Source organism: Tinamus guttatus, unplaced genomic scaffold (genome assembly GCF_059628265.1).
Source record: "Tinamus guttatus ecotype Peru unplaced genomic scaffold, ASM5962826v1 Tinamus_guttatus_pri_ptg000155l, whole genome shotgun sequence".
Lineage (NCBI taxonomy): Eukaryota > Metazoa > Chordata > Aves > Tinamiformes > Tinamidae > Tinamus > Tinamus guttatus.
In genome coordinates, this window is record NW_028288689.1 from 5,506,913 (window position 1) to 5,532,500 (window position 25,588).

Below are 25,588 nucleotides of genomic sequence, written 5' to 3' on the forward strand. Positions count from 1 at the left end.
TAAAGGGGATATGAGCAAAAGAACCAGATGCTTCTGTTGGGGAAAACACATTTGCTGTCATGCCTTGTGGCAGTATAATTGCTAATCAGAGGCAGCAGGGGTTAGAATGTGTTTAGGTAAATGTCATTTAAGGCACAATGTCTTTTGTAACTTTACAAGAGAAAATGTTCAGCTATCACTAGCAGTTTCTTTTTCTTTGCTGGAGAATATGTAGGTCACGAGCTCATTTTTTTTTCTTAAACTATGCTAGATTCCTGTTCTGCTTTAGTAGGGAAAATCCACTTTTAAGATGAGTTATCTGAAGGAAGGAAGAAAGACTAAAGGAAGGGTATTGCTTCTTCAGAACAGCCGTGTCTCTGGCAGCAGACAGCAATTTATCTTTTTTACCAAGGCAATGCAGACTCTCCCTCGAGTGCATTATGGATGTTTGCTCTCTAGCTAGTGTGGAAAAAAATCTTGTTCCAAGGATACACAGTTTTGACTTCTGTTGTGAAAACCTTTACAACCCTTACACTACCAAAAGAGAAAGACTCGCTATATGAACAGATCCTTATTACAGTATTATTAAGGCGGGATCCTTTAGAACATCTTCTCACTGTGATTATTATATATGCTTATCTTGGTGTATAACAGTGATGAATTTTTGCATTCAGTGTGCTCTGGATATAGAGGATTTTTTTTTGGTATTTAATCCATTATTCCTTTCTTTCATGAATTTAGTCAGGGCACCCACTTGTTCTTTTTAGGCCAGATTTTGAAGTACTTCTGCAGACAAAATTTTGAGTATGAGTACGGACTACTGGATTAAAAGAAAGGGAAAAGATGGTTCTGCTTTTGTGTGTACTTTCTTTTTTTTGTTGCATGTCACAGGTAGAACACAGGAAGAAAGTTAAAGTACTAGATGTGCAAGAGAGATACAGAAAGAAAAAAATACGGTTACTCTAAATGCCATTTTGTTTAGTAGTTATCAGAGACACTCTAGGTCGTATAGGTATTTTCTGTTTTCTAATACCGAGGAAATTGTGAAGCCAGAAACATTGTATTATTAACTGCTGGCAAATATTTCACATAAGTAGTAGCTGAGAGAATAAGAACAACTGCTCTCTGAAATTTCTGGCAACAACTTTAATTCCAAGATTACTTCTAAAGGTAGCCTGCCTTGTAGAAGAGCTGCCTATCTGTCTGCTCTTGGCTTTCTTCTTCCGTTCGTTCGGAACATTTTTGTGGGATTTATCCACAGAATCCCTGTTAGAATTTTAAAATAGAACTCCCCTCAGTATATAAGAATAAAATCCTAAGAAATAATCTAACCCCTAGGTGTTGAGCTTTCTTTCTGAGCTCTGTATCTTATTTGGACATGTAAAGGCTGGCTTTTGGCCAACTTTTACATTCCAGGAGTTTCCAAAACTGATTATAGATCTCAACTCAGCTCTTTAACATGTATTCATGAGAATTTTTGCTGCTTTTGTTTAAAATCAGAGAAGGAATAATAATTAACCTTCTTTGTACAGTTGGCACATTTGCAGGTGAAAGTGATTGATTACAAATTTGCTTAAGTCTGAAAAATTTGGTTTGTGATTTTTCTAAGACAAAAAAACAATATTTTATTGTGCAAAAGTACAATTTTACCCCAGCGGTTTTTCAAGTGATTTAAAAAATTAATTTATTTTGATAATCATTCAAATTGATTTAGAGAAGAGATTTCCTGTAGCTTTTTATTTTAAATTTCATATAGGTATTCCAATGCATTTCAAATACAAAGAGCATTTTCAGACCTTTAAGTTAGAGGCAGGGCTTTTTCTGTGCTGGGCTATGTTGCTTGCTCTTTTCCTAAGTTTGTCTAGCTATTGGAGTAAACATAATGAAATTGGTAAACATAAGAGGATACAGTTCTACCCAGTGTAAAGAAAAGCAGTTATTTTATGCATGCAGCATGTCAAGTATATCTGTGATTTGATGTCACTTGGTTGTGTTTGCCGCTGAGCTGCAGAAGTCACTGAAAACTTGGTGTTGACACATCATGGGTCTCTGGTTACGACTCCACTGGCCAGATGGACTGGTACTTCTTTGGCAATCTGTCTTTGTTGCTGTGTCCTCACAGAGCAGCAAAGTGAAGCAAAGATGCCTTTCTCTTTTAATGATTAAGTACCTGGCAACTGCAAGCTAAGAATTTTATTGAGTTCCAGACTGTCTTGAGGAAGATGTGGAAATCTGTGATACAGTTCTACTCCGTTATCTATTTCCAGGGTGTTGATACTAAATTATAGCCTGTTCAATTAGTGGTAAAGCACGTGAGCCCCTCGAATGGGGAATAGGAAGCAGCTCTTTGAAACAAAGATCAACTGTGGAATAGATGGGACCAAATCAGGATTGTGCCAATTGAAATGAGTATTCCACTGCACCTGTCAGGGCTACCAAGCAGTGTGAACAAACAGGATAAGTTTCTTTTAGGAGTTTCTTTCAGTTTCTTTCATTCTTTCAGGAGGGTGCTGGCATTAAGCAACAGTAGCTGTCCTCATGGAAGTAATTGGATCCTTCTGTTTTTCAGGAGCTATGAAAATATGAAAACTGCTTTTTTTTTTTTTGATTTACAGGCATCAACTTATGACCATATTCAAGAAATAATGGTACAGTTGTTACGCACAGTGAACAGAACTGTTATTGCAATGAGACGAGATGACCCCTTAATTGTGAGTAATATTTTTAATGCTTTGAAAGTAACTTCATAGTTACCTCTAAAAATGTGATTTTTCTTCCTTTCCAAGTGCTTTAGTTCTCAGAGTTAAGAGTTGCTATGGAGCATCTGCTATTCCCAGCTTTTGTTTCCATAGAAGGATGATGAACACTCTTTATTTACACAAGAAAAATGTCTTGAGGTGTTCTTGCTCAGATTACTAGCCTCGGCTTGTTGCAGAGTCCACAATTTGAGAGTTATTCTCAAGGACAGATCCTCTAACTTACTCAAATTTAAGCACTTCTCCTGACTTAGGCTATTTGTAAGAAAGTAAGCCAGCTGCTGACTCCACAGGCAGCAGGAGGTAAGGAGCTTGTCCTTCAGTTGTCCGTTTAAGAGATTGTTACATGAATTTTAAGTCTTACAGATGTTTTTGTTACTCTGCATAATCATGAGAAGCATTTACTTAATTGCTTCAGCCACAAAGTCCATGATATATTTTCTAAAATGTATTTTGTTACCATGTCATTTCTGTTGGAAAACTAAGGTAAGGTTTTTTTTTTTTTTCTTCAGTCTACTGTGTAGCATAGGATGTTTTAGCATCCTTACAATGAAGTTCTTCTAAAGGGATATGTGTCAATAGTTCCTTGATACTTTTTGAAACTTCCTGGTGGTGGATCTGCGAGCTTTAGTTATCACATCATTACATACTTATTAATATCTCTTCTCCTTCTGTCTCTGTGCAAACCTGTAATGTGTGTGTATGGTCATAATAACAAAAGGTTTTGAGTGAAAATGCAAAGAATCTTTCATTTCTTGAAAATGTTTCCGTATTTGAAAACAAAGCATCATGAGCTTTTTATGCAGGATAATCAATCCATCAATGAATGATTTCTGGGTACCATGAATAATAAATGAAGAGGTAAAATGAAACTGTAGTAATCATTCAAAAAAGGACCCTTAGAATCAGGAAGTGAAGGCTGGTTATACTCAGTTGAAATGGTTTGGGAAATCATTTTTTTTTCTCATCTGCTCTAATGTTCTGCTATTCTTAAAAAGATCAAAGCCAGAGTTAATTTGGGAATCCAGATGTCTGAACACTAATAATGGTAATCTCTGTATACTGGACATGTCAGATGTATCAAATCCCACTAGACCTTTCTGGAACGGATACGAGTTATCTCAACAGAATGGCGCTTTACATTTGAAGTTGTTTGTAATGAAGAAAATTATTATGCACTCAGAAGGAATTTTGCATTCAGAAAGAATTTGCAAAATAAGCTAGTTTGATGTTCAGTGTACTATCTTTAGTTCAAACAGCTAATGTGCAGGTTACTTCAGGAACTGTTGAAAAGACCTGGCTCTTGGTTTGAGAACTGACGTCTTTAAAAATGAATCCTATGGAAATTGTGGCTCTACAGAATGCCTAGGTGAGCTAAGGCTGCTAAAAATGTGGAGACTGTGAACTGTGCACGGATGAGCAGAATGTATGGAATAGTTGTGACCAAATGATAGGTTTTGGTGTTGACTTTGGCTGACTTCGTTTCCCACTTGCTTTTGGAAAAAGGAAAAGTTGCTCTGCAGACTCTTCAGTCTGTTTCTATGCTTTTGAATATTGGAAGTAATTTAATCAAATTTTTAAGCATTTTTTTATAACCGAATTTCCAGTATTCAAAAAAAAAGGAAGAAAAAAGCCTATTCGCTGTTAACCAAAGCAGCCAAGGTATACTTTCTCTTGGAAATACTTTATTACTATGCAACATAGATTTATAATAAGAATTAAAAATGTATAAATGCTAGATGGAATATTCTTGAAAAACAATACCTTTGGGGAAGTTAGGGACCAAAGCAACCATTTTGCAGGCTTTGCTTAGTTGGGAAATGTTGTAATCAAATGTTCACATGAACTAGGTAAAGCTAAAATTTCAAAACGATGTTTTTGTTTGGTATTCTAGTCCAAGTTGACTTAAATCCAGTCACTACAGAATAAGATGCTGTAAAATTACCCTCTTTTCCAGAGAACAGTGTTTCACTCCTTGGTATTATTATTGAGTCTTGAAAGCTAAGAAAAATATCTCATTTTATTGCAAAAAATAACATCCCATTCAAAGAACCTAGAAATGTACAAAACGTACAATTGATTAATACATTTCCTTGGGGAGTTAGTTTGTGTTTAGGCTCGTGTAATTATCAAATATTATGGCTTTTTCAAAGAGTAACAGCTTATGAAAGTATGAAAACCTCTGCGTCAACTGATGTTACGTGATAGGCTGAAGTCAGTATTTTATTTGTACATTTCTTTTTAAAGAAAGTTAGATTAACTCTTTCCATAAAACAGCAGTTTCAAATGCAGTAATTGAATGTGCCATGTGCTGTACAAGTGTTTTACAAATAGAATATTGTAATTCTCATTTAAATATATATTTTTAGAGAAACCTATTGTAATAAATATACAAGTATTAACAAGCAGGTTTGTTTCAAGAAGAGAGTGTTTGCATTTGTAACATTTAAATGTGGGAGCTATTGTGGGGCAGTACAGCATAATTATTTTTACAGTCTTTTTTTTTTTTTTAACCAATACTATTATTTTCTAATAATAAATCTATTTCCCTTGCTTTTCTAATCCTGGCATCCTACACCTGCATTGCGCTTTTCTCATACCAATAAATCTTTTTTGCTTTTCTGATCCTGACATCATACAGCTATGTTGTGTTCATCTCATACTGTTATTTTTTTCGTTTCCTATTTCAAGTATTAGCTATTAAAATTATAAGAAATAATTTCTAAACGATTAAAAATTAAAATAATAACACAAAAAACAGCCCTCCCACATTACATTTTCACTTAGATTCTTCAATGATATGGTTTTACCAAGGTATGTATTTTTCTGTATTTGAATTATGTTACCAGAATATACCAGACTTGCTTTTACCTGAAAGCTAGATTAAACTCTTGCATTTGAAAATATTTATTGTAATTAGGGAAGTGTGGACTTTGTAGTTCAAATGAACCTTTTTTGGATGTGTGTTTTAGTAGCTGGCTCACATGCTGTTTGTGTTGCTACTACTGCCTCACTGATTCAGCACATTTCCTCTGCTATCCTGATAAAGAAGATGAGCATCTAGCTTTCTTTTGAAGGAATTTCCTTTACTTGACTGCAATCCTGGAGTACCTTAGGAACAACCTGCCAAAAGATAGTGCTTAGGAGATCTGCTTTGCTATTTGGTTTCCTCAAAACCATGTGTCTTGAAGGAGATGAACTTGAAAACACAAGACATAGCTTAGGCTGAAAGAAACATCCGTGTTCCTCAGTGGCGGCACTGAGAGCAGAAAGCCGGTTACCTTAGGTTACTTACGTGTTTACTACTGCATATTGGGTATGCTTATAAAAAAGATGCCTTAAAATGAAATTTTAATGCTTATTATTAGAAGAAAATATTCCTTTTGTATAATAACCAATTGTTGACAAACATTTCAGTTCAGAAAAATCAATTCAGTACTGGCTTTGCTAGAATGATTCCTGTCTGTATTGCTTATTATTGTGTCTTGGATGCAGAGGATATTAATCTTTTTTAAAAAGTTATTTTAATAGAAAACAAGCACATACTGGTACATCTTTCAGTGTATCAATTATTGGTTCTAATGCAGAATAGGTAGGAATGCCATAGGCCTGGCAGCATAAACACTGCAGTATTTAAATTGGATCTAGTGATGGGATCTGATGCAGTGGCTTAATTCTGACCTTTGAAATGTCCTCAGGTTGTTACTGAAGAGCTTTGCTGGCTCACTAAAGGTATACTTTTTTGTCTTTTTCCTCAGAAAAGCCCCTAGAATAATGTGAATTTTTGTCTGTGAATTGCATAGTAAATGTACTTACATATAAGTGTTCTGGTTGTTTTTAAAACTCAATCCATGAAAATATTGGGGAATTAAACAATGTTACCCAGCATATTTTTTTTCTAAATGAAGAAGAGTTTTCTTGCATGTTTAGGCCTCCTTTACATTGGTTCAAAACTGTCTTTTAATGTGTTTCTAAATATCTAATTAACCCTGCAAATCAGGAGAATGTAGTAGTGTACTAAAGTGCACCATTTTTAAATGTGCTACACCATTAATACCATATGAATTTAGAAAGAGGATCTAGAGGTTAAGCAGCTGGATACGCTGACACCATTTGACCTCATTAACCAGAGTCAGTTTTAAGAATAGGTCTGCAGTATGTACCACGGAACCTAAAATAGCTTTTTTGGCCTTTACATTGTGCCTTTTAAGCCAACTCACTTTGCAATTTTTTCCTCGTTATTAATGGTAATCACTTCATCTTGAACAAAATTACTTAATTAGGCAGGAATTAGGTTTCATTAGACACTGTAATACCTAGTACAACTGGTGCCACAAGGAACTTTCAAAGGTTAACAAAAAAGCTATCCTGACCTCTGAACTATAATTTGTTTTCACATAAAGTGAGCTCATTAAAAACTGATTCTTAGGACTAATTTTGTATCATTGTGGACCTATATTGGGCTATTTTCTTTCTCAAGGCTAAAAAATGGGCTTCGGATTTTTTTGGTATAGTGACACAGGTTTTAAATGCACTGTGATCCTGGGTGACCAAATTGGGCAAGTGGTTTAAGAGGACAGAAGTCAGCAAGTGGTTTGGGAAAGGTCTAAACTGAATATCTAATGGGAGGATAGAGATAAGGCAGAGCCAACTTCTTGAAGGTGCTCTGGGATCGGACAAGATGCAGTGGACACATTAGAACACTGGAAACTATGTTTCGTATTAGGAAAAACTTTTTAATTGTAAAATTGGAATACTTGTTATTGGAACAGTTTTTCAGAGGTTGTAAAGACTTTATATCCATATATATATATATTTATATATGTGTGTGTGTGAGAGTATATATATATAAAATATATATATAATATATTCAAACCTCTACTGGAAACAGCTCTGAGCAGTGCTATCCACCTGCTTTAAGAAGGGGCTCAACTTCTCATATTTTATAATTCTGAGAGTTTTTCTACAGAAGTTTCTCTGAATGAATGAAACCTTGAAATTATTGCTTTTTAAAATGAACCAACGAAATGAAGGGGTAACATTTAATCTGAAATATTTGCTTTGCTTTGTTATGTAGTGGATGAGAGCAACAAAATATTTCACTGGGGATGTGAATTACATGTCACTGTCTCCTTTGAGAAATACTTTTTGTTAGTTTGTGTTTTTGAGCACCATAGATCACCCTGAACCTGAATTTGGTTATGTGATTTGTCTAGTGATCATTGATGTTCTTTTATTTTCTAGTCCTTGTTGCTTAGAAGTAGGAAGTGAACACAGAATGATGTTCTTAGCTTTGTTTGTACTTGCTTTTTAAAGTAGAGATTTAATAGCCATTATTTTCGGGAGGTCTGAAAAAAGTCCTTACAAAGCATATGAAAGTGTTCTTGGAGAAAGATGAGAAAAACAAAGCAAAACTTTTTTTTTTTTTTTTGGAAAACAATCTCTGAATATTTAATCAGTAAGATAATTTGTTAAGCAAATTCAATTCTTCCAATTTTTCAGATACTCTATTAAACTTTGTTTTTAGCTTTCTACTTGGTATCATTATAGCATAGCTAGCAGGTGTGGGCTCTCAATCTCTTCATATGTATTCTAGTGTCTTTTGAAACGTAAAAGCTCTGTGTTTCCATATATGATCCATAAGGCAGTCAAATCCACCAAAAGCATTTCTTTTTCATCTTTTTTGTTTTCCTCCTTAATTCTTTTTTCTCCGAGACCGGAGGTTCTGGTGGCAGCTTTTGAGGAGAAGCTGGAGCCAGGCTTTGCTCCGCATGATCCAGCCTTTTCAAAATCTGTTGAAATCTTCCTTCTTGTTGTCTGAAGTCATATTCTACACTGTGGAAAAAAATGAAGAGATTAAGTTAGTAAGTGAGAAATCCGTTCTTTAAAAACATGTCAAAAATTCATACTTTGTTAGAAAGTACTTGATTAAAATGCAAGACAGTATAGAGTGCTGCCTTGAAAAGAAGGGGTTCATCTCTTATTTTTTTCTGGGAGAATTATCTTCATTTATGTGAGTTAAGAAATCCATTTTGGCTCCAAATGAAACAGTAATTAAGGGGGGAAAAATGCAGAGTCTCTAGTGTTGGATAACATTTCCTTCAGTTGCATAGCAATTCATATGTACTTAAATTTTTCACTCTTTTTTGCATAAACTAATAAAACAAAATTATGCTCGTGTATGTGCTGGCTCTCTGTATATGTGACAGTTTCACAAACAGTTTAAAACATAATAAGAAATAGCCTATGCAATTTATATTCATTATGCTCTGTAGCTTATTTTTAGCTGACATATTACATGAGATGTGCAGGTGGCTACTGCTGATTCTGTTGTGACTTCAAATTGTGACTTATTGACAATTTAGACAGGCTTTTCGTATATCTTTTTTAATGGTTAATGTGTGCTTGCTTTTATGAATGGGCATCATTTAGTTTCAAATCATTTGGTTCAAATGTGCTGCTTTTGTAGCTGAGGAAGATGTTAAGTTTGACCTGTGTTAACTTGACTCTAAGTAGCTTAACCACAAAATAAAATCCCTCAGAGTTTGTGGATTTTGTTGAGATAGGGAGTTCTCTGAAACAACTGTTTCTTCTTTCCCCTATTCCTTTTCCTTGTCAATTGCTGCTTGATGTAGTGGCTTGAACATCCAAGCCAATCTTAGAAATGAATGAACAAGATAAAAGATTTGTAATGAAAATATATATGTAGCTTACACTTCTTATATTGTGTTGCTAATTCCATTTATGTTTTTCGGAGTCTTCTCCACCTGCTTGATGACCAGTCTCTGCCATTACACCTGTTCCTTAAACCTGGTTTGAGCACATTAGTAGGGCCCATGTCCCTAATAAAGTTAAGAGGATGGACAAATAAATGATTCTCTCTCTCTTTTTTTTTTTTTTCCCTCTGTTTAAGTAAGATAATGCATTTTTTAATAGTTGTTTTTAAGGAGCTCTATTATATAGCAATTTGAGTTATCTGCGAAGAGTATTTAGTCTGAGAAAGGATCAACAATGAGCTTCACCTTTATCCAAGGTACTGATGACCAGAAACCTAATGAGAAAAAGAAGCAGCTGTCTAACTATAGTCAAGGATGAGATGAAAAATGATGAAATCTGTTTCATGTGCTATGGAAAAAGCCTAATGAAAAATGATTTGTACTTGGTTATTTAAGTCATGTAGAAAGTTGAATGGTTTACTTCATGCTGATCTTAGTAAAAATTAAGCTGGCAGGGGATTTAGAGATTTCCTGGGAAGTAGCTATGGCAGCCTGCAGTCTGGGGAGTGTTACTTTTATGTAAATAAAAGTGGCAGTTACTTTTTTGGGTATAATAACTTGTCATATTAATGCAGGGCAGTGTTCCAGCCAGTTACATTGAAAAGGAAATTTTCATTAATATGAAAATTATTCTTGATGGTGAAAAGTAAAGTACGGCATTGTATTTTGCAGTACAGAATAGGAAGAATCCTGAAATGGTTCAAGTTGCCTTATTTGTGACACTATAAATCAGCCAGTAGCTAACGTGATAAAAATGCTCCTTTATTCTATCCACCTTTTCTAGGCAGGAGATTGGAATTTGCCAGCTGAATTTTCAGGAAGATGAGAGCAGGGGAAGGAGTTTTCTCTGTGTGTGCTTTTTCCATAAAACTCTTTGGAAGGAAATAAGACATCGTTGTTAAGTATATTTGTATAATGGATGTCACAACGAGACCCTATTCCTGATTTGGGCCCTGGGAAAGTAATGTGTAAAATAGTGTATGCATGTTTCTATTAACATTATATTAATTAGTTTTGCATGTGTGTATTTATGGATATATAAAAATGTATAAATGCTGTGCTGAAAGTTAAAATTAACCAGAAGTTTATTTCCCTTTCTAATTACCGTGGTTCCAATTTTTGACTGACATAAAGTAACTCAGTTGGCAAAAAGAAAGAAACAATTCTAATGCATAGAAGAGTTTGAGAAAGATCTCTGGTCAGGAAATAATACATAATAAACTAAATATATGATTTGTAATCATTATATGAAGGAGAAAGATGGAAAGGATGTAAAAAGACAGATTTGATCTGCGCCTCTTTTATCAGTGTACTGTTAAAATTGTAACTTAATGCTTTTTAAGAAATCACAAATCAGGAGCGCTGGAGAATGAAATGTTCTGTTTCTAACATACCTACTATAAGGATAACATCTGTTCATGTTCCTTTTTGCTTTCCTTTTTCCACATTTCTAATTTAATGTTGGAGAGATCATCTCTAGAGGCAAGAGATCAATTAAGTCTCCATTTAATACTTGTCCTTTGTATTCTGAGATAACTGTTCTCTTTTGCTGTTTCCATTTATTTATTGTAATACAAGCTTTTGTCTGATAAGATCTAGATTGAAAGTCCCGACTCATTTCACATAACACTGCTTGAATAGTTGTTAATAAAGCTAAGCTTATAGCTGCTGTGTATCTGATTGGAATTTTCTGTGAGTATAAGAATGAAAGGCTCTCTGCTGCTTTAGCAATCAGTTTAATCAAGACCTGGGTTGACACGAGATTGGTATATTGACAGGTTCAGGGACTGCTTAAAATGTACATAACAAAAGGTGCTTCACTGACAGTAACACAATGTACTGGTGTATTGGATCATAGATGACTTAGGATCAGGAAAGAGAGAACAAGATGAAACACTTGATTAGTGACAACAGAGAGACTGTGTTAGTAGAAGAACTATATGTATCTTTTAGAAAACCAGATGAGCATGACTATTTTTGTCAGACTCGTTGTCTAATGAGTCTGTAATGAGCTTCAAATATTGGATACTCTGAAAGCTTGATTGTAAAATTGTCTTTTGTGCTTACATCTCGACAAGAATGAATATTAATGACTAAGAATGATGCCCCTGTTTTTGCTTGCTATCTTCTGCGTTGTCTGTTAAGATTAGAAAATGTTCAGAGCAGAGATTGTGTTCTGTTCTATGCACTCTGCTAATTATTGTAGTGCCTCCAGCACTACCATGATTAGAAACTATCAAGAACATCAAGAGGTTAGAAAATGAAGAAGTTAGAAAAAGAGTGCTGTTGTGTGTTTATTTTTTTAAAATGACATTCTTACAATTTTACTTTTTACTATATAATGATTGTGTACATTTATTATAGACAGTAGTGAAGATCTTCACATTTGTACCTTGTTTCTGCAAGTTTCCTTGAACTATGAGACTGTTTTAGAACAAAACAAAGAGTTTTATCTTACAAGATATAACCCGTATGTATGATTGGAGTCACAGCCTTATGCTTAAGACATTAGGCCACATTTTGTCTTTGTATGTGTAAAATGAATTGTCCATTTGGAGCAGTGATTAACAGGAGCAGAAAGTTAATGTCAAGATTAACACAGAAACTTGAGAGAATCAAAAATTCTTTTTGAAGAATTTAGAAATTCTAGGGAATTCTTCCACATGGAATTTGCAGAAATGCAGCATCATTCAGCTAGCACCAGCACTAACTGCTCTCTCTGTGGTTATGTAAGATGATTTCAAACGTTGTTTAGTCTTTCTTTTTTCAGATATGATTTATAGTAACAGACCTTTTCATAGGGCCATACAGGCAGTATCAAATAGCATGAGGGGCCGTGGTACCTGTAGATGATGCACGCCGTGTTCTGACACGTGCTGCAGTTGTTGAGGTCTTGACCAGTGTGGTAGAAGTTACGCCTGTAATAGACAATAGTTCTTGTAATTTAAGTTTATAGATACATTAACATATCCCTAGGGTATTTTCTTTAAAAAAAAAATAGTTTTGTGCTCTGCCTTGCTGAAAACTCAGCTGCCAAATTCTCTGATTAGGTAGCTTTAAAACAATCAAACCCCGAATCAATTCATATTTTGTCATGGTCCTTATGCCTCCTGTTTTGGGGGATTCTGGTTTTTGACTCTTACCTGAGCTCTTGATACAAAAAAAAAACTTGATCACAATGTTCCTTGAGCACATTTGGGAGTATTTAAGTAGCCAGTGCATTATATGAATCATTCTTTCCATTCTCTCAGCTTTTCAAACTTCCTTGATTCAGATTTTTACTATTATTACTTATTATTTTTACTCTTACTATTAATCTTTACTGTAGAGAGAGCTAGACTGTTCAATAAAAGAAAAAGTTGCTTTGAATTTTGATATTTCTGTAGGTACCATCAGGGCAATTTTGAAATAGGCATAAAGTAGAAGAACAGATTTATTCCTGCCTACTATGAAATTAGCTGTAAAGAATAACCTAATAAGATGGGACATTAAATTGTCATTTCTGAAAATGTTCTATACTTGGGAAACACAGTATTGTAAGGCTGGTTTAACAACTAGAGTTAAATCATTTTTATGGTGCAGAGATCTGGATTAGAATATCTGTGCCTTATCTGAAGCAATCATTACATTTATATTGAGCAATTTTACTGGAATTAGAAGAATTAAGTTGGGATGAAAGATCTTCTTTGATTGTTTTTGAATAAAAGAGGTCTTTATTCACCGACGTTGTTATGCTGCCTCCAGAATCACTTACAAGGTTCATTTTTACTGTGGTGGTTTGTAGATGATGCTAGTGAGCTAGATGACGCTTATCTGCATCATCTCAGTGTGAAACTTGGCAAAATTGTAGTGGTAATTCCACAGAAAGGGAGTGCAAACAGTGCTGAAGAATCTGAGCATGTCTGCCAGCTGGGTTTTGTACAGGTCATCTCTGCCATTTAGAGTGTATTTTGAACATAAAAATGTATTATATGACAAATGCTTTGTCATACAAAGGTGTGAATTCTTTGGAACTGAGGCGTAAGTTGCGTTTATAGTATTGGTATTACTTACAGAGCATAAATCAGTTACATAAATAATTCTTGCAGCCGAGATAGCAGCCACCATGAGAACAGGCTGAGAGTAAGTTCAGATCATGCACCCTTAGCACAGCACAGGAAGCAGTCATTCTAAAGTTCCTCTCATGCTCTTTCAGTGCTTCTTTAAGCATTAAGTCATCATGTGCTCTGTGTTCATGTTTTAAGCCCTTTTAAGCCCCCAATGCCACCCCCAGGGAAATTTCAGTACCACATTGAACCTCTCAGAGCAGACTCACCGCTGTGCTGTCTCCTGTCCTTAAAGCATTCCCCTTAAGCAGCTGTGTTGCTCATGGTGTCATGAGATGCAGCCGCCCATGTGGTGCCCTGAAAGTCTACCAGTGGGTTACTTGGGCCACTGCTTGCTTATAAAGGCACAAATGATTTACTCAACAGGAGCATAGTTTTGCTAATGCAAACCGTTTCAGCTGCTTTGCCATTAGGTGCATGTGTGACCTTGAGATTAAGAGACAGTTTGCCTGCCATTGATATCTATTATATTTCATTAGTACGTTAGGCTGTTGGGTTTTGTTGTTGTCACTGCATAGTGCTTTTAGTTAGGAGGAGGCTGCCAACAGTGTGTTACTGACATTGTATTTGACACCATAAATCTAAATAAAAAGGAGTTGTTGAACAGTATCTCATACTGGATTTAGTGAAGGCAATGTTAATCAATGCCAAGCTATAGATACTTGTTTCTCTGCAGAATATCAGAAACAGGGCATGAGGTATGGTTTTGCAAACTCATCTTTAAATATTTCAATAATTTTCTTTTCAATAGCAGAGGTTAAAAGAACACTAACATCTCCTTCAGACTTCTAATAAATTACCAAGTAAAATGGTTTCTAGTATTAAAATGCACCATACCCTTCACTCAGAGCTCTGGCTTTTTCCAGATCTTGAATTACATTCAAAAGGACTTTAATCTTCTCCTGGTTGGACTGCAAGGATTCCTCTACAGACTGCAGCCTGCCTTGGAGGGCACATAGTTCGCCATGCGCCAAATGAATTTGATTAATTTCTCTAATCTCTCTGCTGGTTTGAGGTTTTACTTCATTCCTTGGCAGATAAGATGTTATATGAAATCCTTCTATGCAGTTGTTACAGTCTGAAACATCTGGCTGGGTGGAATTTTTCTCCGTCTCGGTGTGAAACGAAGGAATGGATTTTGATGCATTGCTGCTGGTCAGTGACGTTACTGCGTGGTCGTCATTTGTTAGTGTCATGCAGTTGGCATCTGCTTGGTGCTCTCCAGACTGCCGAGAGTCTCTGGGGAAACAAGGGGATGAACTGTGGTTCGATGGAGGCAGCAGAGGAGTAGCTTCCTTGCTGCTTGTGTCTTTGCTGGCCTCGGGTAACTCACAGTCTGCTTTGCAGGAGTCAGGATGTGAACTGCATTCACTGCAATAACTGGAATTGCTTAAGCAAGGATGTGGTTCTTCAGATTTAGATGGCAGTGTGCTGTTGTCCTTGGATTGATTTATGGCAGTAGAAGAATGCAGTGAATTACTTAAATCCATGGTGATGTCTAGTGTGTCCGTGGAAGCATTGCTGTCCTGTGGGAAGCTCAGGTGTATGTATTCCGGCACCTTTATAGAAGCGGTTGGCTTCTCTGGTACTGAGAAATCATCAGAGTCTGAGTGGATAGGTCCGTTGCATTGCAATTTTGTTGGTGGTGTTTGATGTAACTGACTGTCCACCTCACTCTTTTGAAATCCATCTTCCACATGATTACTTATTCTTAGGTAAGAGATGTCTGAAAGCATTATATCTTGTTCAGAAATATCGCCATTTACTGGCATGGAATTTTCAGATTCGGTTGTCATTTCTGTTAAAGATTTGCTTATTGTCAGCTTTTTCTTCTTAAAAACGGGGCAGTGCTTCCTGAGACTAGGAGATGTTTGTATGGCAATGTTCTGAAGGCCTTCTTGAGTCCTTGGGAAAGATGGAGATAGGTTTGGCAAAAACACTTGGTGCCTATTTATTTCTGTGCTGCCCCTCAGGAATGCCGTGTTTTGGGCCGGAAGAGCCTCCCTTTCAGTGATCTCTGTTGTCTTGGTGTTTATCCCATCGTCCTTGAATCTCACTTGCTGAGATTTGCTTCTGCGGTGCTGCGGCTGCCTCGCAAAATCAGCAGAATCCAGACTATTCCTTTTCAGTAGAACTGGGCGCATTTTCATGCTTTGCTGGGCCATTGAATCACAGTTTAAAGCCTGGAAGTAATGTGTTTCTCTGCGACCCATTTCATTAGGTCATCTGAACAGCATCTTGCTATTCTTCCTTAGGTATGGAGGAATACCTTAGCTACAAATTAAGAAAGGAAAGCCTTTTGTTCTTGTTATTACTTAGAATTCTCACTGATGTGTGAGAATTCTTCTTAAGGAATGCTCCTTCAAATTTTGGTTTTGTTAAAATGATAGTTGAAAGTACAGACGACTGTGGATTAAAGCACACACACTAAGGTAAAGAAATGAAATAACTGATGTAAGGAAAGATTTCTTGTAGCTAGGGAACGCAGAAGTGTTTTTTTATGGTGCGAAGCTGTCATGATCTTTGTATTACAAGATTGCTCCAGACTGATAGGCTTACGAATAACTAATTTACATGTAAGTTTGAGTCTATGGCTTTCCTAATGGCTGTTATTTGACAATGAGCTCTCAATTAGTGTTAAAGTTCTTTTATCATAGACGAGTCACATACTACTCATATGCATATTGCATAAACAGCAGATATGGTAATTTTTAGGGGTGCTTTTATTCCTGATGCATAGTTTTAGTGATGGTACATATCCATTAATACCAAAATGCAGTGCTTCCTTTAGAGATGCTTTCTCTTCCTCTGACATCTTTTTATTTTAGCAGCCACTTCTGACAAGGGAAGAATGCAGCACCCAGCTGAATTCAGTGCAAGAAGTTATTGATGTGTAGTTGGTAATTTAGTTTATGCAGATACAAAGCCAGCAGTGTCTGAGGACTGTTTCATTTTGGCAAGTTCTGTAAGTACTTTGGCGTCAGAAGAGCGGACCAAACCAAAGAACAAGAAAACACAGAATAGCAGATAGTGTTTCCTGAAAAAGACAACAATTGTAAATTAATAAATTGCCAAATGCTGCTCTTTTCTCCTTCTCCCTCTAACAGTTCTTTATCTCTAGTGCTTCAGTTACTTGAGCGGTTAGACACTTCTATATAGGCTGAAAAATATCTTGTAATTATGAAGTATCTAAAATTTTCTTCTATGAAATATCTTAAAGCATCCAAATGCGTATTCCATATTTTCAGAAAAATAGATGTTTTTCTTTGTTGTGATCTCTATGCCAATTAATGCTATATGCAGGCCTGAACCTGAAATCTTGAACTGGACCCAAAGTCTTAGATCTTGTTTTACATTTGAAAATATCTACTTAGTCTATTTATGGCTGCTTGAAATATGCAAAAACTTAAATATATAAATGTGAGTTCTCTTATGGGGCAAGTTAAAGTTCAAAAATGATTTTCTTTTAAGTATTTCCCATTATATGTGTTCAAATTTAAGCTCTTAAACAGGGGAATGTAAATTTTCATGGTATTTTAGTAAGGACTAGTGCATATATGGAATGTTCTGTGCGCTTATGAAATACCTTTTTTATGTGATATGAAATATTTGCTCAAGCCTTTTACTATTTTAATTATGAGCATTAGTTTATCACAAAAATGTTTTTTTTGTAGATTAAGATGTAATGAGCAGTGACCACTTTTCAAATTCTCTGTATTTCTTCTATAAGGATAATATTAATCAAACTTAAAGTGCAAGTAGTTTCTCACTGCTTATGCATATTACAGATGTATTCCCTGTGCTGAGTACCCTAATGGATCTTCTGTAGGTTTGGCCACATGGATGATTACGTCAAGCTAGGCAGCTGTGCAGGCAAGGAGCGTTTATGGGAATGTTCTGCCTACTGAAGGGCTGCACGTTGTTGTTTCTTCTTTCCTGCAGCATCCACCCGTGTGCCAAATGGAGCTGGCTGGTCATGTTGGCATGGGCGAGTCACGTAACAAAACCATGTTAATAAACACGCCGCGTACCAAAGCTGCAGTAAGAAAATAGAAGGGCAGTGAGGATGAAAATTAGCTCTTGAGCTGCTCTCGCTGAGTAGACAGCTTCGTGTATGATTAGTCATCATGTATGTTATGAACAGTAATGCTGTTTCATTTTTTTCATATTGAAGTTACTTTAATAGGTTATTTTGGCATCTTTTTGGTTACTGTGCTCATAATGGCTTCTTGAGGCTTAACGTGTATGTGAATGTACTGTATATGGTTTTGTTCATAGCGCACTTTTGACTGATAGCCCTTTGATACACCCTTTTTTCCAGGACTTTTCACATTCCAGATTTCCATGATGCTAAGGGTTATTTTGTTGTTTCCCACACATATAATCTGTATAACAGACTTTGATTTTAAATGTGAATTTCCTACCCCAATCATTCCAGAATAGATTGGCCCAACATTCAGAATGTGCGGTGAAGAGTGCTTGACTGGTAGCAGATCTTATGTCTTAAATATCCAAAGTTCATGAGGTATTCTTGAAGGAAAATATCATTCCTGTATATTCTAGTAAAACGTCCTAAATCTTAAAGTAGCTGGTATTATAGAAGAGAATAGGGACAGGATGAGGAATTCATGTAAAATTTATGAAGTACAGCATTCTGAATAGTCCTATATGGTTTGCTTTTATGATTACAGTGATTCTTAAGACAGAATAAATTCTCTCCGTGATATTAGTTCAGATTAGTGTTCCAGTAGTGACTTCATTAGCCTTACTGCCTTTGTTACCTGACTGTACCTTTTATTTAAGCTTTGAGCAGATTTCACCATATTTAATTTAGAAGAATTCTTGTGATGAGTGTCGTGGGGATGATCTTGTCATAGAGTATAGCAACAGACCTATGTAGCCTCATGTTACATGCAGGCAGTGTAGAATAATTTATGCAATATAATACTGTGATATTATTCTATCATCAGGTTGTAGAAGAAAATGAACATGTTGGATGATTTTTGATAGTTTTGGGAACATTCCCTTCTGCAGTGACATTGTGCAGAAGATGACAGGAAGCAAAAATTACGTTAGCATCAGATTCTACTTTGATGATGTTTTAGTATCAGGTGGCTCAAATCATTGTACTGTTTATTCCCTGTAAGTGAATATACACAATAATCAAGTCAAATAGTTTCTCCAAATAGAAATAAAGCTTCTGTGCCAAGCTCTGAATTCTCTTATCATCCAGTAATTACTGGAGGCTTTTTACAGTTTTGTTTGAGAATTTATCAGAATATTGCAATGGCATTCCCAGACTCCCATCACAGCTGCTGTGCTCCAGGCAGATGGACTGCTTCAAAGTTACTCTTGCCCAATTAAATTCCAATAGGAACTTTACAAATCTAATGGTTCATATTGTACATACAGATAAGCCTTTAAGGATTTTAAGAGATTGCTACAGGAAGCACTTGAGCTAGATGCTTATATCCTGAATCTGCACTTTAATCCTGTGCAATTTTGCTACTTTGGCATATATTGATCAGCAATTGATACAGTTTTTTGTAATGAAAGTTTTAATGCTGTTGTTTCTGTTGAATCAAGGAGGGGTACATTATAGCTAACTAGTGAATTTTAATGAGTTTTACTAAAGTGTCCATGTCTAGATTTACAAATGAATGCAACATTGCCAGTTACAGTGTTTTACACATCATCTCATTTGCTTTCTCGACACAGGAACTTACAGGCTTTGTTTTGTATTTCACATTGAAGTATGAAAACTTCTAATGATTCGTGCAAAAGCCTTTAATGTCTTCATTTAAATTATGCCAATCCATATGTCAGCTTTACATTTATATGTTGTAACAACAGTAGTATCTTTGATAGGGAAAAATTACTGGGGTTTAATTCCTACGAGGGTTCCACGACCTTGCTTCAGGCTATCCCATCTTTTCCTCCGCCTCCTCTTCCTCCTCCTCCCTCCCTTCCCTGGGCAGCTGTTCATTAATCCTCAGGAAGCGCCTTGTGCAGCGGGTGCTTTGCCTAATTAACACAGTGGATACATTCCAGTCTGTTCACTCACTGGTTGCTGAAGCAAATGGCCTGTTTGGTGCTTGATCATCAATGTTTGTTGTTAAACACTGGCACTGATATGGAGCCTTTTTCATGCTTCTCTTTTCAGTGGTATGAGAATGTAAGGGTGGTCTATTTGCCTCTCTTTTTTGTGTGTGTTATGATGAGAGAGAGGGGGCATATTTTGCTACTCCAACTTCACAACTTCTGTTTTAAGCATTTAGTTCATTGGGGTAACTTCCAAATATTACAGCTCTCACTGTCTTCACAAAAGTGTTTGCCAGGATCAATAGTAGCTGTTATTCTTCATGACAGGACCAATGATTCGCTGTAACTGAGAAACATTCCATTGTAGTCTGCTTATTGGCATGGCACTTGTGTTTACATGTTACCTTATTAGAGCTATGCAAGAAGAAATGGAAATGAATGGTGGGATAAATTACCTGAGCATGAGGAAAAGTTGTGGAAGAAGTCAGTACTGGAGTAGGAGACTGGTAGGATGGAGCAGCCAAAAGAATGATTGTGCTTGGATCATACTTAAAATGGGGCTTGTTATCTTTATTAGAATGGTATCTTGTAAGTGAGTGCTTACAAAAAAGTAATTAGTTGGAGGAGGGAGGAGTGATAGTGCCTTGTCAAGTCAAAAGAAATTAGGCCCAAGTCCTGTATACCCATCTGTTCCATTAGAGCAAGCATACGTGGACTGGTAGATACTGTTAATTTCTGTTAAGCTTGGTTTGTAACGTTAAAGCCAATTGTGATTTTTTAATGTCTATATTTCCATTGCACACATGCTTACTGATATTGATAGTAAATCTCCAGTGTATTTTTTCTATCTCCAAAGTAATTGTATTCCAGAAAGAAAGGCATGAATTGCCAGGAAAAGAAAAAAGCACCAAGGTGGCTGCTTCAAACAGCAGTGAAACTAGTCCTCCAGGCTCAAGATTGAGTTTTTGCATATTTAAAAGTGCCATCACAGGTTATTTAGTCGCTTGGGCAGAAGCCCCTTGTCAACAAAAAAAGTAATAGAGCCTTGTCCTCCTTGTAGGGTTTCTTGAAAATCCAAACTTGCAAGGTTTTTGTTTGTTTGTATTTCACTTTTCATGACTGAAGCTCTGGGTTGAGGACCTCAGTTGAGAAGGATGAGCAGAGATTATGGGAAAATGAAAAGGAAGTGGAAAAAGCAGGTGGTGAGAAGCAGAGGGACTCCTTGGAAGGGTACAGAGGTGAGCTGGGTTTTTCTGGCACTTTCTCCCTGCGGTGTACCTCCAGTTTGAGGAAAAGGTTAAGCTTTAGACTTGTTTTCTAACTCATTCAGTTTCCATTTAACTCCTTAATTTTCTGTTTTGCTAGTCTGCTAAAAGCAAAAAATCATTTTTCATTATAGTGACCATAGCAAACTACTTTGCACGGTATTCCTTGAAAAGCAAGTTGATAGGAGCCTCTTGAAAATCGCTAAGTATAGAATATGTCTGGAGGGCTCTTGGCATGCAGATGGTTAGTATAATTTACCTCTTTGTCTCCTCAGAAATCAGCACTTTAAATTTCCTAATTCAATCTAGATTTTTGCCACTTCTAAATGACCTATCTACAAAAGACGGAACAGCAGATGAATTTGAGTGTTATAGAAATAATTATAACTGGCAAAGCTATAGTAACTGTAAATTAATATATTCAGATTAAGTAGTTTTATGGCACATGTGGTATTGTGCCCGATCAAACTTCTTAACCTGAATAAAACAAGGCGAAAGAAGTCATTGTCCAATTCTTTCTTTTTCCAGTGTTTTCTTAAAAGAAGCTTAAGGAATGGCAGTCTTGGTAGTCATTCTAGGATGGCTTTTAATGAACAACTTAAACTTTTATAATGTAAGAAACCCCAGTGGATTTCACGCTCCTATTTTCTGCAAAGATTTAAGTTCTGTAAGGCTGGTAAGGAGTTTTTACAGCTTGCTGGGCTGCAGAATGAATACTGATAGTTTCACCTTGAATTTAAGGTAGCCTTTGTGCTTTAGCTATCTTTGTATTAAGATATTTGTATTATCGTAGCCTCAAGTTATTAGGGGGTTTTCAGAGTGTAGAATAGAAAAATCAGTGAATTGTGCATTATATAGGAGTCTCATAGTGTTCTGCACAGGTCACACTCTACAAAACCTCAAACTGTCAAGTAATATGGAAATTCACAAAGATGTTCAGTTATTTATTAGTATTTTTTCTCCAGTTTTGAATGCTCTGCTGTTTTGTAGTGACATAAGTCTCATTTCAGATATTTTAGCACCTGGCTCAGTCACTTGGAAATCCTGAAGCTTTTCATGTCCCGCTGTATGCAGTGCCTATCCTGGCACCACGCGCATTCCTGGAGTGGAGGAACACAGGGCATCTTAATTTTCAACCTCTCTTCGTGATCGCCCTGCTAGGAAGCGAATAGCATGGGCTTGTGAAGATGCAGAATATTTTCATGAAGTACTTAATACTGAATATACAACTTACATGGGATTTAAATGCCTAAGTACTAAGTGAGATACAGAAAATATTTTATGTTAGGTTTGCTTACATGCTTAGGTGTCAGGAGATTCTGAACACTAGACACTACTGGTGACAGGTTGGCCTGTTCCCCTTCCTCTCTGTGTCATTGTTGAGAAGACTCCTAAAAGAAACATGCATCAGGCACTGAATGTCTCTTGGCACCCCTGCTGTGCAGTTGACTCCTACCATCCCCTATTTTAACTGAAGCTCTCAAGCTCTGCTCTTCCTTCAGCTATCAGTTGCTCGTGATTCCAGAAATTTTCTTCCCTATATCCCTTGGTTTCTAGGACTGTTCTTCTGCCAGTCCCATATTGTCTATCCTATTTCAGTCCCATTTTGGGCTGTTTGCTGGCTTATCAGTGGAGTGTCAGTTATATTTCAAGATACCAGCATCCTGCAATATCTTATTTTTATTATCCAGATTTTGGGTCTTGATAAGTCAAAACCTTGGTTCAGATGAGGAAAAGGACATCAGAAGTGTGTTTTAACTCAAGTCCCTTAGATTTTAGGAATATTAATCTTCCTCATAATACTCATATCGTATTTGTCCCTGTACTCTACTTGCCCATCCTGTTTGTTTCTTCAGTGCAGGTAAGTGTTACTTTTGCTTATATTTGTGTATTACTTTTGCTCATGTCTCGAAGTTTCTGAACACAGTGGGAGACAGTGATTGGGAATCAGGCCCGATTCTTGCTGAAATACGTTTTCCTATTGCTTCTGAGTTTCCTGCTGAAAGCTGTGTGCGAAGATTGTGCCAGTTCTCATCGTGGTAACAGGGCTGGAATTTAAAATCTGCATCTCAAGGGGTTTTTTTTAACTCTTCTTTTAGGCCAGTGCATGACATAAAATATGTATGTGGCAGTGTATGTTGTCCCCATGAGATGTATTTTGTGTACAGTTCTGAATATACCCAGCTGAATCTTTCCAAGTCTTGACTCTGAAATCATTTTCAGTGTGAGGGAATTGAATTATGGCAGTTTAGAGACTGGATTACATGAAAATGGCTGACAGGATCCTCTGGAGAGACTGGAATTATGCTTATTGGCTTTGGCAGGATGTATGCAGAGAATGACATTTCCCTTAAGCTGCCTATTTTTGATGAGGAAAAGCTTCTGCAGGTGGAGAAGGAATCTAAGCTAAGATATAATGAGCTGGGACTCCTCTGAGGAAAAATCATGGTATCGGTTGTGATTGTGGCTGCTTTTCAACCTTGCAGAGAGGTTTTTCAAGTTCCATCGTTCTGGAGTTTCATCTGTTAGGACAACCTGATGAGTCGACAAATCTCCTCTTCAATTTTTTTTTTTTTTTTTTCCAGAACATAGTGAAGAAATTATTGTTTGTAAGGTCATAGCTAGGGTGGCTCTGTAGATTGTTTCATGCTGCTTTTCCCGGGCTACCAGAACTATATCTTTCTTAGAGGAACTGAAGAGAAGAGTGCCGGAGAAACCACTGTTGATTGGCAGGTCCTGCTATAAGGCATCTAACCTCGAGATGCACCAACCTCATGATGCTGGGCTCCTCAGCAAAGTGGATTTTGTTAAGAACTTAGTACCTGGTATCATGACCAAGGATTTAACACCACAAAAGCCTTGGTCATGTTGATAAGTAAGGCAGAAGGGCTGAGACAGGTCATTTGCCTGTACTTGTTTCTGGTCTGTGCCACGTTCCTCTCAGGGTACTCAAGAAAGGGTCTAGTTTAGTTTGTTTCACAAGCATTTTGAAGAAAGTTTTCCCTCATTCGTGCTTGCCGTCTGGTACACCAATTTATTTGTAATTCTTTGGTTTTAATCTGTCATTTCATAGGGCTTTTCACTCCTGTATATTTTAATACTTTATGATTGAGTGTTTATGAGGTATCCAGGTTATTATGCTGGGCCAGCTACCTTTAAAAAATAAATTGTGGCATCATTTTGCCTGGCTGCCTTTTCTACAGCTAGAGAGAAGTTACTTTTTAAAAGTGTTGTTGCCTGCTAGGAGAGGGTTTGCAAAAACATTTCAATAAATTATTGGCAGCATAAAAAGTACTGTAGTATTACAAGCCCTCTCTAAGCTTTCCACTGCTTCCAAAATCAGGAGCCTTAGGCATTGAACATTAAGTTTCTCTGCGGCTCGTTCTTTGGTCAAAGGTATCAACCCTACGTGTATGGCATTTTTGCAATGCATCTGAGGCTGAAAACTGTTCCTCAAAGGAGTAGAAAGGCAAATGAAAGTCAAATCTGGTGCCACCAGAGTAAGACCAACAAGTGGGTGATTTGTTTTCCCAACTTTATTTAAATATTATCTCTCTGTTTTTTTTTTTTCTCATTTTTTCTCTTTTTTTTTCTTTTGTACATTATCTTGGGACTGAACACTGATGACTTGTGTGCTGAGATTTGCATATGTTACAAGCCTGAAAGGATAAATATAGAGATTTTCTGTCAATGATGTCAATTAATTGTTTCTTAATGTTCTTAATAACAGCTTTTAGATGCTCATGTAAAGAAAATGGGACTCTACAGTTTCCAGAAGTTACTGCCAGATTTCAGAGTCATCTTGAGGTAGGGCCAGTGCTTAGTTACTTTAGATCTTTTGGCATGGGACATCCTCTGTGTTTAGGAACTGAGTATAAAGCAAGTTCCCTGCAACTTCCTAATCTTAAGAAGTTGAAACACAGTAAGACCATGAAGTCCCTTAAATAAGTAACAAGATAATAAAATCAATATGATATTTAAGAGGAAGCCAGTATAATGTCAGAGAAAAATTAAGTGATATTTTAGCGCATGTATTTTTTTAACAAAAATAGAAAGTCTGTCTATTCTGTCCTGGGGTGCCTCCAAGAAGAGCTCTGCAGTAATCTGGTTAAAAAAAAAAAAAAAAAAAAAAAGAAAGCACCCACAAAAATCCAGATAAGGCTTTCACCCTTGAGAAAGGCAAGGCTTAACCTTGTGTTTCTGTGGTGAGACAACGCAAAAAATGAAAGGCTGCCCTTTCCTCATGGACTGGTGTGCTCCTTACAGGACAGATTAACATCTGTGAACACACCTAGGGCTCTGAACCTTGCTGAAGGTGTTTTGCAACATGCCATTTCTCTGGGCAGGCAGCTTGTAACTGATCTTGTAACTTGTGTGAACTCACATTTTGCTTGAACTTGCACAGGTATGTGTAAGCCGTTTAATGGTATGTGGTACATAATATGTATTATGTTAAAGTAACTTTGCCTGTCCTTTTTGGCACCGAAGGATGTAGCATGAGGCCCGTGATAGGGACTTTACAGGACAGTCACGTCCCTAGTGACGCTGAGCAGAGAGCTGCAGGCCGGGTACTGGAGGAGCTACGCGGTGTGGCCTGCCCTGCCTTGGGGTCCCAGGAATGAGGAGCAGCTTCCTTCTCCTTCCCTGCATGTCCCTGGGATGGG

At 36.7% G+C, this 25,588-nt stretch overlaps 2 protein-coding genes and 1 long non-coding RNA gene across 3 annotated transcripts in view; 1 reads left to right on the forward strand and 2 right to left on the reverse strand.

The window, feature by feature from the left end:
- Positions 1-25,588, forward strand: part of DOCK2 (dedicator of cytokinesis 2) — a gene marked incomplete at its 5' end in the record, with an annotated part of 131,679 nt that overhangs the window by 36,930 nt on the left and 69,161 nt on the right. Inside the window, one exon of the mRNA XM_088522631.1 lies at positions 2,595-2,690. Coding sequence (XP_088378757.1) covers positions 2,595-2,690 — 96 coding nt within the window. The remainder of the gene's footprint in view (positions 1-2,594; positions 2,691-25,588) is intronic.
- INSYN2B (inhibitory synaptic factor family member 2B) lies at positions 8,165-15,868 on the reverse strand. Its single transcript, XM_088522627.1, has 3 exons — positions 14,455-15,868; positions 12,355-12,429; positions 8,165-8,570 (listed from the first exon to the last, which is right to left on the reverse strand). The coding sequence occupies exons 1-3, from the start codon at positions 15,828-15,830 to the stop codon at positions 8,384-8,386; spliced, it is 1,638 nt and encodes a 545-aa protein (XP_088378753.1). The 5' UTR covers positions 15,831-15,868; the 3' UTR covers positions 8,165-8,383.
- Positions 16,146-25,588, reverse strand: part of LOC148595048 (uncharacterized) — a 19,376-nt gene continuing 9,933 nt past the window's right edge. Inside the window, exon 2 of the long non-coding RNA XR_015913266.1 lies at positions 16,146-16,654. This is a non-coding gene — a long non-coding RNA (uncharacterized LOC148595048). The remainder of the gene's footprint in view (positions 16,655-25,588) is intronic.